This window comes from Mauremys reevesii, linkage group 3 (genome assembly GCF_016161935.1).
Source record: "Mauremys reevesii isolate NIE-2019 linkage group 3, ASM1616193v1, whole genome shotgun sequence".
Classification (NCBI taxonomy): Eukaryota; Metazoa; Chordata; order Testudines; family Geoemydidae; genus Mauremys; species Mauremys reevesii.
Genome location: NC_052625.1, coordinates 191,486,674 through 191,505,555, shown reverse-complemented (window position 1 = coordinate 191,505,555; position 18,882 = coordinate 191,486,674). Strand labels below are relative to the sequence as shown.

Below are 18,882 nucleotides of genomic sequence, written 5' to 3'. Positions count from 1 at the left end.
GTAAGAGAAAAAAACTTTTGAAGTGATAATCAAGATAGCCCAGTACAGACAGTTTGATAAGAAGTATGAGAATACTTACAAGGGGAGATAGATTCAATGTTTGTAATGGCTCAGCCATTCCCAGTCCCTATTCAAGCCTAAGTTGATCAAAAGTTTTCAAAAGTTTTTTTCTCTTACTTAATTGGCCTCTCAGAGTTGGTAAGACGTGCTCTCTGTATGTGTATATATAGCTCCTCAATATATGTTCCATTCTATGCATCCGATGAAGTGGGCTGTAGCCCACGAAAGCTTATGCTCAAATAAATTTGTTAGTCTCTAAGGTGCCACAAGTACTCCTGTTCTTTTTGTAAAAAAAGAGAGGAACTGGCCCAAATCTCCTTGCTTACGTAGGGAAGAAGGATATAGATTTCTGTCTGATTACCACGATGGGAACCAGATTGATCAAGTAAAAATATGTTTGTTTGTAGAAGTTTATCAAAATCTCTGACTTTGAATTTTGTATGTGTTTTTGCTTTAAATATAAAATACAATCCCATTCTTTCTCCTCTCCACCCTGTTGGGTTACATGATAACTTCTTCTAGGGGCAGGGCTCGGAAAGGAGGAAGTGGAATCAAACTGCTTTAGAAGAAGGGGATTGACTTTTGCTCCCTGTGTGTGGAAAACCTTTCTTGGTATGCAGGATAAAGGTGAGTATTAAATTGTATCCAGGAACCAAATATCTACATTGCTTAAATTATTTTGGTCAATTTTATTGTCCTAATTAGTTACTGACAATCAGGCAAACATGTAAAAGATGTGCTTGCTTGGATGTTTAATAGTTTGAAGTGGGCTGAAGAGAGGTCATCATCAGTTTTAAAAAAATGCTATTTCGTTCTACAAATTTTTTACCTATCTCTGCTGTAAACCAACCCGAGATTACTGTGAGTGAAAGGATTAGAGCAGAAGCAAATGTTATATTCTCTATGTATTCCAGTTCTGTGCATTTGAAAGCACTTTGTAAATAGTCAGTTTCACTATAGTCATTTTACTGTGATGTCTGTATGAGTCTTTCACCTAGCAACGAAGAAGAAAAAGCATGTGTAAAAAATGTGTTTTGAAAAATTATGAATAAAGGTAGAGAGATTAAGGAATGAGTATAACATCTTTATTTTTTATTTATTGACTAAATTTCATATTGATGATGTTCATTGATCTGCTAATTTTCATCATTCACTTTAACATGCACAATAAAGATGAAAATGCGGAAAGCAGGAGCAAACTGTCTTGTGGGAAGGTGTCTGGTGGAGCTCTGTAAGACTCCCATTATTTCAGGGTTGGCTTCTTTGCAATTTCTGTGCCTGATTAGTGCAGCTGAGAGTTAATCATTTAGAGAAATGTTTAATCATCATAAATTAACCCCTGCAGTGACGCGTGGTGAATCAATTTCCCAGTGTTCTGTGTGTCTCAATTGTGTATTGTTTTGTCATCCTAGGCCCTAATGCTGCAAGCACTTAAGTATCTTCATAATGTTAGTCCTGTGGGTAGTTCTATTAACAGAACATTAATTGGTAACATTTGTATTTTAAATCAATGGGACAACTCCATGTGAGTAAAGTCCTACATATACTTAAGAGTTTGCAGGATTAGGACCTAAGACTGCAGGCTCCTTGGGGCAGTGATCCATTCTCCTCCATATTCCATACAGTGCTGGGTACACGGTTGGCACTCAGTAGATAATACAGAAGATGAGCCCCTCTGTGATTTCCCATCTCCTGTTGCCCTTCCCATTGCACCAATGGAGAATATTTTCTGACCTAAAGCTGCCAGGCAGGCTGACTCTATACCAGCTTGTGCACGCTTCACATCTTGACAGATACCCCCAAAGCAAAGGAATCAAGAAACAGCACATGTGAGGAGAGAAAGTCACCTAGCACCCACAGGACTGCAACAGTTAGTGGGAGAAATCATGAGATTCCTAGAGCAAGTCAGGCACAGAGGAATCTCCTGCTAAGGAGAATGAATCAGGAGGTTTTTAAACCTATAATCATTTTCTGTCTCAAATCAACCTACTGCTGTTTTACGGTGTCTTTACATTGGTAGCTGAAGGGCTGAATCACAAATCTGAGGTTAGATAAAACTTTATACATATTAAATAAATTATTCTTGCTCCCTCTACTGAGGTGTTTAAAATTATGTTTAGCTCTTTGTCTGTGTCAATTATTTTACAGGCCAATGTACCTTGGCAGCTTGAGCACTGATCCCATGATTCTGCCATCAGCTCCATGCTGGTGGATTTCTTCACTCACATGGAGTCCTTTGAAGTCAATGGGGCTCCATGCAGGGCATGAGGGGCACATCCATACAGAACACCCTACAGGATTGGGACCTCTGATTTCATGCAAAGTAACTCTAACTTTGTGGGTCACTAGATGACTGTTTTGAAACTAATGTTTTGTCCTGGTTTGAATATAATGCATTAACTTTAAACCTTCCTATTCCTGTAGTACCTGCCACGATCCCCCATCCCACATTGTTTATGCTGGAGACTGGACTAGATTGTCCAAGTTGTGCATAGTGGCGTCTTTGGGGCAGTCTAGGTTTATGAATGGATATCAACAATTCACGTCTTAAGGCTGAACATGGGTTGCCTAGTGACAAGCAAATACACCTGCTTTAGTGCTTTCCTTTTTGTATTGGTTCAGAGAAAATGTTGGCAGTTTATTTTGACCAGCCAGGAGACCCAGAGAATCTGTATGTGAAAGAGGTACCGAAACCACATCCAGGAAGAGGAGAAGTCCTTATAAAAGTGTCTTCCAGTGCTCTGAACAGGGTTGACTTATTCCAGGTATGTCTCTGGTAAGCCGACTTATAGATCTGTGGGGGACACTGCATTGCTTAGACTCAGTTTTTGAGTAACAGAAGAGTCTGGTTTGAATTTTGACAGATCTGAAAAGTTAAGAGGGGTTGGACCTGGTTAGCACTTTGATGAGCGATCTCCAAGGAAAAGTTCAGAGTGCTTCAAAAAGAGGTGGTTGGTGATTCAGTAGGTGGCACTTCTTCATCACCTGAGTCCTCACTGAACCTATGACCCATTATGATATCAGGGGCATTGTGCTCCTGGAGGTGTCTCCTTTCAGGTGAGATGAAAACAGCTCTAGTCACTCGTGGCCACTTAAAGATTCCCATAACATTCTCATGAACATAAGGGTGTTAACTCTAGTACCTTGGCTAAATTCCAATTTAAGTAGTCACATTCTACCTACCTCTTAAAACATACATTAGCAGCCAACGTCTTGGCTGACACACTGGGGACTGAACCAGGGACCTCCAGAGCTAAAAGCATAAGTGTCTGTAGCTTGTGCTAAAGCTCAGCAACTGGGGATAACTCATACCTTCAGCAGATCAGCACCGAGGGGGACCTGTAACACACTCACCAGTTGGTTACAGACATATAAGGTTTCAAGAACAAAACATGCTCAGCCTAAAAAAGGAAGTGTAATTATTGCTAAAAATACCACCAAGGATGGGAGATCCTAAAAAGACTTGGATTGAAATGTATTTGCATGATGTGACCAGAACTAAAACCTAGCGGGGTTCTGAAGTAAAACTGAATAAAGAGAGATTAGGTTAAGTGGCGTATCAAATTGCAGTTCATTGCATTGATTATTCTTTCTGATTTTGCAGAGGAGCGGAAAGTATCCTTCCCCAAAAGGAGCAAATGGCATTCTAGGCTTAGAAGCAGCTGGACTTGTGGCTGGGTTTGGACCTGGTTGCAAGGGTCAGTGGAAAACTGGAGATACAGTGATGGCTCTGCTGTCTGGGGGTGGCCAGGCAGAATACGTCACTGTACCAGAAGGTCATCTGATGCCGATCCCTAACGGTATGACTTTTGTTCAGGCTGCGGCCATTCCTGAAGCCTGGCTAACAGCCTTTCAGTTGCTGCATTTTGTAGGTGAGTGATGTATCTGCAAATCCCGTTTGCCATTTTCTTCTGTTCATTGCCCAGATCTGAATGTCACTTGTCTTTGAAGAGCGTTTTCTATGTCACTCCATGCATCTAGCCCTTTGACCTTTCTTGTCCACATGATTTAGATGTACAAGACCTAAATTCCTAAAGGTTGGCCACATCTACTCAATAATAACTTGCTTTGCTGATTGCATATTTAAAAGGGAAAAATACAAAAAGGGGCTTGGCTTTACAGTAGAACCTGAGAGTTACGAACTGACCAGTCATCCACATGTTGGCACCAGAAGTACGCAATTAGGCAGCAGCAGAAAAAAAAAAAAAAGCAAATACAATGCAGTGCTGTGTTAAATATAAACTACTAAAAAAATTTAGGGAAAGTTTAAATTTTTTGACAAGGTAAGGAAATTGTTTCTGTGCTTGTTTCATTTAAATTAAGATGGTTAAGAGCAGTATTTTTCTTCTGCATAGTGAAGTTTCAAAGCAGTATTAAGTCAATGTTCAGCTGTAATCTTTTGAAAGAACAACCAAAACATTTTGTTCAGAGTTACAAACATTTCAGAGTTATGAACAACCTCCATTCCCGAGGTGTTCGTAACTCTGAGGTTCTACTGTACTTTGCATCTGTATTTCCCAGCTGGGAACTACGGCTTTCCATTAAACTCCAAATGCTGTATTTTCCCCCAAAGCAAGGCCTACCTCTAAGAGTCTGACTTCACTACAAACTCAACCATGTTGGGAGGTCCACTCACAACATGATTGTCGCCTAATACTGTCTGAGCATGGTTTGGAATTATGGAATCTATGTTGGAGAACACCCATGCTGTGCCTTGGTTCCCAGAGACAGCTGTATTTGTAGGTCAAACTGCCACTGAAGTTAGATGGATGCTCAGCATTTTTAAAATCCCACATGGAACATATTAGACGGGCCCTAAAGTATCATTCTACTGAATTTCTCTAACTGCTTCGTTTTTGACTGTTTGCAGGTCAGTGTTAGTTGGCAGATGTCCATTACCACAAATCAGCTTAGCACCCCTGCTGCAAAGCTCAGCAGAGAGACTAAGAACTGTGTAAAATGAACTATCCTTTTGTCACTAAACTACAGGTGGTCTCTCTACTTCTTGGTAGAGGAACATCAATTGGGTAGTGTAGGGAAGCTTGCACTGCTGCTACCCAGGCTTCTGTGGCCAAACAGGACTTTGGTCTCCAGGGCTGTTGAGCCCATACCTTTCAATAGCACTAAATGACCCCCCCCAAATTGTACTCAAATCTGTTAACATTATATATGTTCTGGGGCTTATAAGCAATTACAAGATAATATAATTATAGGAGGGATGGGAGCACCACCTATTATGAAGGTTGCCTGACATTTCCCATTGTAAGACCCTCTTTTCAGCTGGTTATAACTTAGCCAAACTTTAACCATTCTAGAAAATTTTAGCCAAAACAACTCAGGCATTTCCAAGAACAAGGCTAAGGAAAATTGTTTTGTCATGTTAAAAAATACTGGTAACCTTATTTTGAGACATTCTAGTGCCCTCGTGCACTGGAGCAGGAACTTGGAATTTGGCCTTTGTGTCTGGGATGTGCCTTTTGCCATCACTGTGAAAATCTGCCCAAATCTGGCCAAGTTATAAGCCTTTGAAAAATCAGAAGCTCAGCAGAGACTCGATGAAGTTTAGCATCTAAAGTCTCTGGAGATTCCATCTGCAGTGAGCTTGCTTCAGCCCAGAGCTACGAAGGACTTTCCCTGCAATTGTATCTGGGTGGAGACAAAGATCCTGGAGTGGGGAGACTGGGATTGGAGACTGGCAGTGCGAGGACAGATAAACTAGGAGTTGGGGGAAAGTCAAGGATTGGCTGGGAAAGGAGCCTGGAAATGGGAGCCAGGGGCAGGAGCTCAGTGTGTCATGGGGAAGGAAGTGTGTGGACGGGAGACAGAGCTGACAAGGAGCTAGGATGCAGTGGGAGAACTGTGGCAGGCTGGGCACAGAGACTTGGATAAGGAACTGAGTGGGGGCACTGGGATTGGATGAGAGGCCACAAGGTGAGTTGGAGTGGGGAATGTGGGGGATAACTGAACAGAGACAGATTGGATGAGTAGCCAGGAGGGGGAGCTGGGACTGGATGGCAAGGAGACAGGGGATAAGGTGCCAGGGCTGTGTGGAGGGGAAAGTGGAAATAGTTAGGCAGGAGAACTGGGAGGAAGACTAGGACTGTGAGTGCTGGCAGAGATTGGGATTGGAACGGAGAATCCAGAGGGGCACACAAGGACTAGCTGGATAAGGAAACTGGGACTGGGATAAGAAACCTGAGGAATGGAGACTAGGACTGGCTAGGTGAGAATAGAATGAGGAGGCGGGTAAGGACGAGACAGGATTGTGACAGAGACAGGTTGGAGGTCAAGGGGTCAAGCGTGAAGAAAACAGGCAGAAGAGTCTGTGCCCAGTAGAGAACATGCCCCTCCAGAGCCTAGAATGGAACTAACGATTCTTGAGTCTCACCATTCCTCTTCTATCAGAAAATATCGGTGAAACCCTCTGGCAAAGTGTCTAGTGCTGGTCCACACAGGGGATTACAACTACTACTGCTATTATTTATTACATTAGCTCAAATATCAGAGATCTGTATTCAGGAGCGCTGGAACAATCTGTATAGCAGGTGTGTCGAGAGCCACTGAACCAAACTGTAAACCCTGTATATAATGGAAACCACTTCAAGCCAGAGGATGTGGAAGCACCCCAGCACCCCTAGTTTCAGCACCTATGTCTGCATGGTGTATCTAATGGTTCCAACCCTGCTGATAAACCATATGTGTCATCATGATTCCACATAATAGAATTTCTGTTTGCTTTCTTTAAAACATAGGAAATTACAAACAAAAAAAGAAGTTAAAGGAACGTTATTAAGATTGCAAATCAAGGACTCAAAAATTAAGACTGCCAGAATTAAGGTTGCCTGTGCAATCTCAGTTTTCTCACCTTGCACGTATACATTATGATACAGTCCCTATGAAATGATCACATACTATTTTTTTCACAGGACCCTCTGCCCTCATTCAGTGAACAAGATATATGGTGCTCACTTACAGAGCAGCTATTCAATATTTTACTGCATGCACTTACACCAGGTCTGCATTTTTTCCCTCATTAAAGCTGTTCAACAGCTGCTTATTTTAGTTGCAGAATCCACAGATTAGGGATAACTTGTTCAGCTTGTTATTGAGCACTTTTTACCACAACCATGTCTAATCTGAAGGCAGTCCCAAATGGGTTGTTCATTTCCCTATGTTTTGCTTCAGGTAAAGTACAGAGTGGACAGACAGTGCTGATCCACGCGGGAGCTAGTGGAGTTGGCACAGCAGCCATTCAACTGACTAGACTGGCAAAAGCTATTCCCATTGTAACAGCTGGAACACAAGAGAAACTCCAGCTGGCAGCAAATCTTGGAGCAGCTGCTGGGTTCAACTACAAGGAGGAGGATTTTAGAGAAAGGGTCCTGGAGTTCACCAATGGTGAGAATCTTTGGGTAACCCAACAATTGCACGGGTATTCATAATCATGATTTAGGAAAAGTCTGCATTCTTCTCCTATGAAGTTGCTGTTGCATTTCAACTAGGCTACATCTACATTGCAGTAAAAGACCCATGGTACGGCCATGGCTGGCCCAGGTCAGCTGTTTTGGGCTCGCGGGGCTCAGCCTGCAGGGCTAAACATTACAGTGTAGACATTCGGGTTTGGGCTGGACTCATGGGTCTGAAACCTCACAAGGGGGTAGGTCTTAGATCCCAGGCCTGAGCCCAAATGTCTGTGCTGCAATTTTTAGCCCTGCAGCCCAAGCCCCATGAGCCCAAGTCAACTGTCCTGGACTCTGAAACTCAGTGCTGTGGGTTATTAATGTTGCAGCATAGAAGTACCCTTAGATTTTCAATGGGATCATCCCATCAGGGAGGTTGATTTTCACACAGAAGGCCAGAAGGCCTCCCCATCTCAAACCTGTTATGGCCTGTTGTTGGCTGGGAGGGGAATCTGTAGTCCTAGATGAGGCCTAAAACACAGGTGTTGAGCACTAGCAGTGCTAAAAATCCCATGACTACTTTGAATAATGATGTCCTGGCCAAATTCCAAGTTGGATAATTATGTTCCACCTAGCAATCATTCCCACTCTAGTTTTATTCAGATGTGGCAACCTTCACTTCCTGTTTTATGCTGCTATTTAGTGCTATGCACTTTATATAGTTATTGCATTTCACCTTGGAAGTGGCTGGTTTCAATAAGATTTCAATATGCTCAGCACCTGCAGGACAGACCCCAACATCAGCACAGAACTTGTCTAACTGGGCCCTATTTTCAGCAGTGCCCCCTTTGTTTTGGTTTTGTGGTTGTTGTTCTTGCGGGCACAAATATTGTGCCTGCATTGCTAAATGTTTGACTGTGGGCACAAAAAATCTACACAATTTTTTTACCTGCCTACTGTGCCTATTGTGCTTTCTATGGATATTTAGGGCATAGTTTATGGGTTTGCATATGTGTATGTATATATTCATATTTATATTTAGCCTGGCCCTGCAGTTATTACTCACAAGTAGTCACACTGACTTCAGGGAGACTAATCCCATAAGTAAGAGTTGCAGGACTGTGCCTCTCTGTATACAGACCTACTCGTCTCAGTCTGGTGTTTTGTTTTGTTTTGTTTCAAATGATCTCACATTTTGATTTCTCCAAAGTACATTACTGAAATCCTTTCTGTTCCACTTGAGGCTCTGGAGTGGATGTTATTTTAGACTGCATTGGTGGTTCCTACTGGGAGAAGAACCTCAATTGTCTGAGTACTGATGGCCAGTGGATTGTGTATGGACTGTTGGGTGGAGGTGAAGTACATGGAGATCTCCTTGGAAGGTTGCGTTCCAAAAGAGGGAGCCTGCTTACTAGCCTGTTAAGATCACGAGAAAAGGAGGCAAGTGATGACTGGCAACATCTTTATTTAGTTTAACACAGGAATCTATAATTCTAATTACTTTGTTTCATTTTAATACCAGTGATAAAATATTGTATTCATAGAATCATAGAACTGGAAGGGAACTCAAGAGGTCATCTAGTCCAGTTCCCTACACTCATGACAGGACTAAGTATTATCTAGACCATCATTCACAGGTGTTTGTCTAACCTACTCTTAAAAATCTCCAGAGATGGAGATTCCACAACCTCCGTAGGCAATTTATTCCAGTGCTTAACTACCCTGACATTTAGGAAGTTTTCCTAATGTCCAACCTAAATCTTCCTTGCTGTAATTTAAGCCCATTGCTTCTTGTCCTATCCTCAGTGATTAAGAACAAATTTTCTCCCTCCTCATTGTAACAACCTCTTATGTACTTGAAAACTGTTATCATGTCCCCTCTCAGGCCTGGTCTACACTAGGACTTTAATTCGAATTTAGCAGCGTTAATTCGAACTAACCGCTCAACCGTCCACACCAGGAAGCCATTTAATTCGAACTAGAGGGCTCTTTAGTTCGAATTTGGTACTCCACCCCGACAGGTGGAGTAACGCTAAATTCGACATGGCTAGCTCGAATTAGGCTAGGTGTGGATGCTAATCGAACTTAGTAGCTCCGGGAGCTATCCCACACTGCACCAGTCTGTTGACGCTCTGGACAGCAGTCCGAGCTTCGATGCTCTGACCAGCCACACAGGAAACGACCCGGGAAAATTTGAATTCCTTTTCCTGTCTGGGCACTTTGAATCTGACATCCTGGTTGGACATCGGGGCGAGCTCCGCAGCACCTGCAACGATGCAGAGCTCTCCAGCAGAGGAGTCCGGGCAATCCAAGAATAGAAAGAGGTCCCCAGCATGGACTGACCGGGAAGTCATGGATCTGATCGCTGTGTGGGGCGAGGAGTCTGTGCTCTCGGAGCTGCGCTCCAACAAGCGGAATGCAAAGACCTTCGAGAAGGTCTCCAAAGCCATGATAGACAAAGGATACAGCCGGGATGTGATGCAGTGCCGTGTGAAAGTCAAGGACCTGAGACAAGGTTACCAAAAAGTCAGAGCGGCAAACGGACGCTCCGGAGCACAGCCCCAGACATGCCGCTTCTACGAGGCACTGCATGCCATTCTCGGTGGGTCTGCCACCACTGCCCCACCAGTGACCGTGGACTCTGACGATGGCATAGTGTACCTGGACAGTTCCTCGGCGATGTTCGCCGATGGGGAAGATGAGGAAGGGTTTGTGGAGGACGGCGCAGGCGACAGCGAACACAATACCACTTGCCCTGACAGCCAGGATCTCTTCATCACCCTCACAGAGATCCCCTACCAACCCTCCCCGCCCGTTAACCCGGACTCAGAATCAGGGGAAGGATCAGGCGGTAAGTGCTACAAACAGGGAAACATTTATTTTTTAAAAAACAGGTATATAAAAAATAGAAATACTATATAAAAAATTTAAAATCTCAAACTATACAAAAAGTAGGTCCACACATATAGGAATAGAGCAATAATCCTCTTGGGACAGTTCAAAAAAGGTCTCAGAGAGCAGCTCGAAAAGCCTCCGCAGGAGGTTCCTGGGGAGAGGTGCCTTGTTGGGTGCTCCGTGGAAGCACACTCTTCCGCGCCAGGACATCCTAATGTACATAGGAACCATCGCCTCCACCAGCATTGCTGCATATGGTCCTGGTCTGTGCAGGGCTTCCCTTAGCATCCGCTCTCTCTGACTCCGAGTGACCCGCCTCAGGGTGATGTCGTTCTGGACAGGCTGCATCTAAGTAGGGCAATTAGTGTATTGTTACTACTGTTAATGGTTTTAAATTAGGTTGCATAACAATGACCCTCACTTAACAGCCTCGTGCTGGAGGCCACAGAGAACAAGCATACATTGATCTTTCCCGTGCACTGACGGGAGGGGCTGGAAAAGGCTCAGCCTTTCTGCTTTACAGATTGCCTTTAGCAGGAGAGCACAGCTATCCACTAAATGATAAGCATTATCTACTTTAAGGCTTACCAGGACTGTCTGCAAGACGGATTCAGCTGTCTCTCCCCGCTTGTCCGCTCTCCTGTGCAATGGCGCCGCCAATGAGAGCGTATTCCGAAATCTCGAACTTGTCCTGAGATCTCGTGGAACTTGGTGCCCTGTATGGTCTTGTTCAGAGAAACTGACTACACTGTGTTCACTGTTCGCAAACATGTATCTGTTCAAGGAAATCACTTACTGTTTCCCATCACACAGCTTCTGCTCTTTCCCGGACTGCCCCGGCATCCCCCTCGCAGAGGCTGGCTCAGATTAGGCGGCGAAAGAAAAAGACTCGGGACGAGATGTTCGCGGAACTGATGGCCTGCTCCAGAGCCGAGGCGGCCCAGCAGAGCCACTGGAGGGAGACCCTCTCTCAGCAGCAGCGCTCACACAGTGAACGGGAGGACAGGTGGCGGCAGGAAGACCAGCAGGTGACTCAAACGCTGCTTGGGCTAATGAGGGAGCAAACGGACACGCTCCGGCGCCTTGTTGATGTTCTGCAGGACCGCAGGCAGGAGGAGAGAGCCCCCCTGCACTGTATCTGCAACCACCCTCCAACGCCAAGAAGTCCTGTCCCCCCCTCACCTAAAATTACAAGACGGAGGGGCGGTAGGGGCCGTGAGAACTGTCACTGCACCACAGCTGAGCGCTAATGTACCACACACCTCTGACGCTATAACTGTGTAGAAGCGCTTCCCTTACAGGATCACCCAGTCCAAAATCCAAGTTTCATCACCCCACTATGTAGTAGATTAATAAAAGCTGTTTGCTGTTGTTCACTCTTTCCGTCACGTCTTTCGTGTCACAAGACTGTGTGTATGTAGGGGGGGGGCAGGGGATTTATAATTGCACGGGATAGCCTACATTAGCAGGGTACAGAGTATCGGGGGCAGGATCAACTGCAGGGCACACACAGACTGCAGTCAGTAGTCACCAGGGTCACTCTGTGTGGTGTATGCTGCCCCGGGTCATTCTGTGATGTGTACGCTTGTCCACGGTCCTAGCGCCTGCCACCCCCTAATGTTAAGGCATGCTGCCCTTACCATGCACTTCCACCGTAGGCGCGATCCTCTCCGCTGCCCTGAGCCCCAACAAGAGCCCTCATCCACGGACAGATACTCACCCTTCCCCCACACCCATCACCCCTTCCTACGCCCAAACCCACAGCCCAGAGCCTGCATCCAAATCCCTATCCAAAGACGGCCCCACTCGCCCCTTCCAGCAAACCCACCCCTACATGCACAACCACTTGAAACCGTCCCCCACCCCAGAGACCTATGTAGGAGCAGGAGGCTGTCCGTCCTGTATTGTACAAGCGGTCTGTACATCAGTGCACACCGTACCCAGCACAGTATGGGTCCATGTTTCAAACCCAGAACAGAAATGCAAAGTAAAAGAAAGATTTATTAACAATAACTGTTCTGTTTAATTTGTTTTAAAACGTGTTTGGGAAGTGGGGGAAACTTGGAGAACGGGGTATGTAACTGCAGATCTCACTCAACACATAGAGACACAGGCCCAGGATCAGCGTCTCTTAAAATCAAGTGGAGAGTCATAGGTTAGCCTGCTCTCCGAGGAAACTTGCTTTCAAAGCCTCCCGGATACACAGCGCTTCCCGCTGGGATATTCTCTCGGCACGGGTGTCTGGCTGAGCGTAAACAGCAGCCAGACGATTTGCCTCAACCTCCCATCCGGCCAAAAAGGTCTCACCCTTGCTCTCACAGACATTGTGGAGCACACAGCAAGCAGCAATAACTACGGGGATATTCTTTTCGCTGATGTCCGAGCGAGTCAGTAAGCTCCGCCACCTCCCCTTGAGACGTCCGAAAGTACACTCCACCACCATTCTGCACTTGCTCAGCCGGTAGTTGAAGAGTTCCTTCTCACTGTCCAAGGCGCCTGTATAGGGCTTCATGAGCCAGGGCATTAGCGGGTAGGCTGGGTCCCCGAGGATCACTGTAGGCATCTGCACATCCCCAACCGTTATTTTGTGGTCCGGGAAGAAAGTTCCTGCCTGGAGGCGTCTAAACAGACCAGAGTTCCTGAACACACGCGCGTCATGAACCTTGCCCGCCCACCCGACGAAGATGTTGGTAAAACGTCCCCTATGGTCCACCAGTGCTTGCAGCACCATTGAAAAGTAGCCCTTTCGGTTAATATACTGGCTGGCCTGGTGGGCTGGTGCCAGGATAGGGATGTGAGTCCCATCTATAGCCCCCAGGGGCGGCTCTAAAAATTTGGCCGCCCCAAGCAATCATGCCCGGGAGGCGCCCCCGAGCCGCGGGAGCAGCGGAACTGCCGCGGGCATGACTGCGGAGGGTCCGCTGGTCGCGCAGCTCAGCTGGACCTCCCGCAGCTGCGGACGGTTCGCTGGTCCGGCGGCTCCGCTTGAGCTGCCGCAGTCATGCCTGCGGGAGGTCCAGCCGATCCGCGGGACCAGCGAACCGTCCGCAGTCATGCCTGCGGCAGGTCTGGTCGTCCCCGGGCTCCGGTGGACCTCCCGCAGGCATGACTGCGGCAGGTCCACCGGCGCAGCCTGCCGCCCCCCTGGGAAAGGGCCGCCCCAGGCGGGTGCTTGCCCCGCTGGGCTCTAGAGCCGCCCCTGATAGCCCCACCACAGTTTGGGAATCCCATCGCGGTGAAGCCATCTATGACGACCTGGACGTTTCCGAGAGTCACTACCTTTGAGAGCAGTTGCTCAACGATTGCGTGGGCTACTTGAATCACAGCAACCCCCACGGTAGATTTGCCCACGCCAAAGTGGTTCGCTACTGACCGGTAGCTGTCTGGCGTGGCAAGTTTCCAGAGGGCTATGGCCACTCGCTTCTGCACACTCAGGGCTGCTCGCATCCGGGTGTCCTGCCGCTTCAGGGCAGGGGCCAGCAAGTCACAGAGTTCAAGGAAAGTGCCCTTACGCATCCTGAAGTTTCGCAGCCACTCTGTTTCATCCCAGACCTGCAGCACTATGCAGTCCCACCAGTCCGTGCTTGTTTCCCGGGCCCAGAATCGCCGTTCCACACCATGAACTTGACCCATTGCCACCATGATCTCCACTGCCCGGCGTACCCTGCTTTCTGAGAGGTCTGCGCCACTCTCCTCACCGCGCTGCCGGAGCCTCCTCGCCCGATTTCTCAGCAGCTGACCGTGGAAGAGGTGGACGATAAGGTGCGAGGAGTTGACAACGGCCATAAGTGCAGTGATGATCGCAGCGGGCTCCATGATCGCAGTGCTGTGGCATCCGCGCTGTCACTGACCAGAAAAGTGTGCGAACAGATTTCCCGCCGGTGCTTTCAGGGAGGGAGGGCATGATTGACGGTTCGATGACGACAGTTACCCAAAACCACCCTCGACACATTTTTTCCCCCAGCAGGCATTGGGAGCTCTACCCAGCATTCCAATGGGCAGCGGGGACTGCGGGAACTGTGGGATAGCTTCCCACAGTGCACCGCTTCCAAGGCGATGCCGGCCCTGTTAATGTGGATTCAGAAATTCGAATTAGTGTCCTTAGTGTGGATACACAAATTCGACTTCATAAGGTCGAATCCACAAATTCGACTTAAGTAGATTCAAAATAGTCTTGTAGTGTAGACAAGGCCTCAGTCTTCTCTTTTCCAGATTAAACAAACCCAATTTTTTCAATCTTCCCTCATAGGTCATGTTTAATCATTTTTGTTGCTCTTCTCTGGACTTTCATTTTTGTTGCTCTTCTCTGGACTTTCTCCCATTTGTCTACATCTTTCCTGAAATGTGGCGCCCAGAACTGGACACAATACTCCAGTTGAGGCCTAATCAGGACAGAGTAGAGTGGAAGAATTACTTCTTGTGTCTTACTTACAACATTCCTGCTAATACATCCCAGAATGATGTTTGCTTTTTTTGCAACAGTGTTACACTGTTGACTCATATTTAGCTTGTGGTCTACTACGACCCCCAGATCCTTTTCTGCAGTACTCCTTCCTAGGCAGTCATTTTCCATTTTGTATGTGTGCAACTGATTGTTCCTTCCTAAGCAGAGTATTTTGTATTTGTCCCTATTGAATTTCATTCTATTTACGTCAGACCATTTCTCCAGTTTGTCCAGATCATTTTGAATTGTAATCCTATCCTCCAAAGCACTTGCAACTCCTTCCAGCTTGGTATTATTACCATTGCATTATTGTATTAATGCAGTATAGTATTCATGTATTACCATACAAATAACACTCACATTTTTATTATGTATCCCGGAAAGCAATCCAGAATCAAACTATATTGTCCTTGTACTACTTGTGCCACATCCATCTCTATTGTAACACAGCTGAAACCAGTGGAATAACACCAGGAATGATTTGGGTTAACTGGGTTTTTGATTAGCTTCTTGTATGTATGTAGCGGGGTGGTCACCCTGCTCCTGCCCTGAAGGGCTTTAAACAGCCTTGGGAAAGGGCTGCCGTGGGGGAGAAGCAAGGCTGATTGGGGGAAGCAGCCTAGGGTGACCAGATCGCAGGAGTGAAATATCAGGACACAATGGTCGAGTGGGGGCGGGGGGAGACAGACACAGGTGCACAGCCCTGACCAGAGCCAGAGGCACACTGGTCCACCTGGCCCTGTGCTACCAGCGTGCCCCTTCCTGGTGGGGGTGGGCCCATGCTGCACCACACAGCTCCCCTGCCCAGCGCCCCCTGGATCCACTATACCCACAGCCCCCCTACAACCCTTCCACTGCAAATGCACAGTTCTGTGCATACACACCCCACCCTGCGCCCCCGGCCCACAGCCCCAGCACAGCTGCTCAGCACCCCACACAGAACCCCCCACTCACTAGTTTCCCAATACACACAGATTTCCCCTCCCTCCCTTCCTTTCTCCCTCCCAGTGCCCTTCCCCACAGCCCCACCACCACAACTACACAATGCCCCACATGGACCCGCACTGCCCAGTGCCCTGACACACACAGATCTCCCCCACTGACCAGCACCCCTAATAGGCCCCCACTGTCTAGCAGCCCAAAACACACAAACCTCCCTCACAGCCCAGCATCCTCCACACCCTCACAGCCCAGCACCCCACACACACCTCCCAGACACTCACTCCACCACACCCTGCCCCCTTCCCTGGCTGCACTCACCAGCCCTGCTGGGAGGTCTCTGGCTTCTAGATTGAGAGCGGCGAGGGGAGTCTCCAGACTCTCCACGTGCTGCGCCCGCCACAAGCGCGACCTCCATGGCTCCCGTTGGCCGGGAAAAGTGCCAGTGGGCGGTGCTGGAGCCGCAGAGCGGGGCTTGCAGGCGCCGGCAGCACGCAGAGCCCCCGCACCCTAAGAGCCAGAGGGACCTGCCAGGGGGCCAGGTCGGGAGTCTCGGCAGTGCTCAAATGGGGCGGCTCCCGTCCCGGGAAGCATCCGGCAGGCTGGTCCCTCTGGTTCTCAGGGTTGTGGGTCGGGTCGGGTGAGGGGGGGCAGAGGGCTCTCTGCCTGCTCCCGGCACCTGCAAGCCCCGCCCCTGCAGCACGTGGCGCTCCTGCTGGCGGCTGCAGTCCAGACGGTCCCTGATATCAGGACAAAGGGCGTCCTGACCGATGTAAGTTCGGGACGCAGGACAAGTCCCCTAAAATCGGGACTGTCCCGATAATATTGGGACATCTGATCACCCTAAAGCAGCCACAGGTGGGGCCATGCCACAATCAGCCCAGAGCTGGCCCTATAAGAGGGCTGAAGGCCAAAGACACTCACAGATTCTCTCTCTCTCTAGCCTCTGAGGGAGAAGGACCTGGCTGCCTGGGAAGCTGAGAAGGGTACCTAGGGGAGAACAATGCTGGGGAAGGGCAGAGGGAGCTGGGGAGCTCCAGCCTAGCAAAGCCCCAGGCTGCAGGCCAAGCTAAGGGCCCACAAAAGGGTACTAAGGCTGCAGAGGGGTAGCCCAGATATAGGCAGAGGCAGATGGTCCAACCCCCCTTGCCAATGATGAGTGGTTTACAAACTGCAGTCTGTCCCAGGGAGCGGGGGCTAGATGATGACTGGCAGTAGCCACTGAGGCAAGGTGGAAATAGGGGGTTGGCGGTTCCCCTGGGAGGGGAGACCTAGAGACAGTGGGTTGCTGCTAAATCTGTGGCCATGAAAATCGCATCACAGACCATGAAATCTGGTCTCCAGCCACCCAGTTCTGAAGAAGCGGTTGCTGGTCGGGCACCCAGTTCTGAAGGCAGTGCTATGGCCAGCAATAAGCACAGAAATAAGGGTGGCAATGCCATGCCACCTTTACTTCTCAGCTGCTGCTGGTGGTGGCGCTGCCTTCAGAGCTGGGCACCCAGCCAGCAGCCACCATTCTGCCATCTCCCAGCTTCAGCCAGCAGCAGTGGAAAAGTAAGGGGGGCAATACCATGACCCCCTAATAGGTTTGCAACCGCTTCTTTTGGATTGGGGCCCTCAGTTTGAGAAACACTGTGGAGAAATCACACATTTTTTGCAAAATTTGCTATTTATGCCATGACCAACCCGTAAAAAATATGTGATTTCTCCATGAGTTAAGTAGACCCCTAGTTATAAAAATGGTTATCCCCCCCACTCCCACCATTTCGTTTCAGGCCCTGCATGCAACTTAGCCAGCCAAAGTCTATCTTCCCCCAATTAATGTATCACTACCAGTTAGGCATCACTGTGCACCCCAGACTGACGTGCTATCTCTCACAGAGGTGCAGATCTTAGGTCACATCCCTCAGGCTAGCTTAGGTTGCTTTCCACCTTGCGTGCTACTTTAGATTACTTCCCACCTTGCATGCTAGCTTTTGTGGATCACAGTCTAAAAAAGACACCTCTCTCTTCCCACTCATTGTATAGGGAGTGTAGGCACCTAACGCAGGCTTTATGGGTTGCAGTGCTGTTTGTTTATCTAAACACCTAAAAGTTACACACTGTGATACTCAGCTTTCAATGCCTAAGTCCCTTCATAGATCCCACCATCAGTACTTTCTCTATGCTGCCCCTCATACTTGGGAGAAGCTCCCTGTAAACATCTGCAAAACCAACTCATCATCTTCCTTCATGTCCCTCCTCAAAACTCTCCTTTGCTATGATGTATACAAAAAAGCCATGACTAAGGCTCCTATGCACTATGGTAATACAAATAACTAATAATACCAAGAAGATACTACAGTGATGGCAGCAATATGAAACCCTAAGATATATTCTACCCAGGACCAATACAGTATTGTTCCTACACTATATTCTCAAGTCCTTTGTCCAATCTTATTTTAAATGCCTCTGTGATGGAGCTTCTGTCACTTACCTTGGGAAAATATGTCACCTCATTACTATAATTTAAATTCCTTGGGGGAGCCTAAACAATTCCTCTCCTTTAGGGTTTACATCCTTTAACTATTGTAGACTCCCAGTACAATAATGTTATGAAATGTAGTGTATCTTTTAGAAACATGCTCATTTTTATAGGTAATACTTAGAGATATGTGCATGAATTAGGAAAGTAGGAATAATTCTTAAAATATAACCTCCTTTCATTTTTTCTCTTCAGTATAAAGAAAAGCTGGTGAAAGCCTTCACAGAGAGAGTGTTGCCATATTTCTCTCAAGACAGATCTCCTCATGTCCAACCAATCATTGACAGTGTTTATCCTTTGCACAAGATTGTAGAGGCTCACAGGACCATGGAAGAAAACAAGAACCTTGGCAAAATTATAATTGAAATGCCTCCTTCATCTTAAAGAAGGGTGTGATGCTGCAGGTGTTCCACAGAGACTAAATTACTATCGATGTGTATGGGAGTTTGGCATCTGGAGCACCTGCAATTTCAGGCCACAAATTTGAAATGAATGACAGTGAGGAAGGATTGTGAGAGTGAGGAGTAAAACTAAGTCTTTGTACAAGACTGTTTTTGAGAAAGTAATTCCCTTATAAGGGAATAATAACAAATCCAAATCTATCATTGGTAAGGTGTCCT

The 18,882-nt window shown here is 47.4% G+C and overlaps 1 protein-coding gene across 1 annotated transcript; it reads left to right on the top strand.

The window, feature by feature from the left end:
* Positions 1–674: 674 nt before the first annotated feature.
* Positions 675–18,646, top strand: TP53I3 (tumor protein p53 inducible protein 3). Its single transcript, XM_039532641.1, has 6 exons — positions 675–687; positions 2,683–2,825; positions 3,665–3,932; positions 7,246–7,458; positions 8,704–8,900; positions 18,458–18,646. Exons 1-6 carry the CDS (start codon positions 675–677, stop codon positions 18,644–18,646), a joined length of 1,023 nt encoding a protein of 340 aa, XP_039388575.1.
* The last annotated feature ends 236 nt before the right edge of the window (positions 18,647–18,882 follow it).

What these genes read in the sequence shown, in the direction of transcription:
- TP53I3 (XM_039532641.1), top strand. An exon ending in TCAGTTGCTGCATTTTGTAG is followed by an intron (nt 3,933 to 7,245) that starts GTGAGTGATGTA and finishes GTTTTGCTTCAG; the next exon opens with GTAAAGTACAGAGTGGACAG. An exon ending in TAAGATCACGAGAAAAGGAG is followed by an intron (nt 8,901 to 18,457) that starts GCAAGTGATGAC and finishes TTTTCTCTTCAG; the next exon opens with TATAAAGAAAAGCTGGTGAA.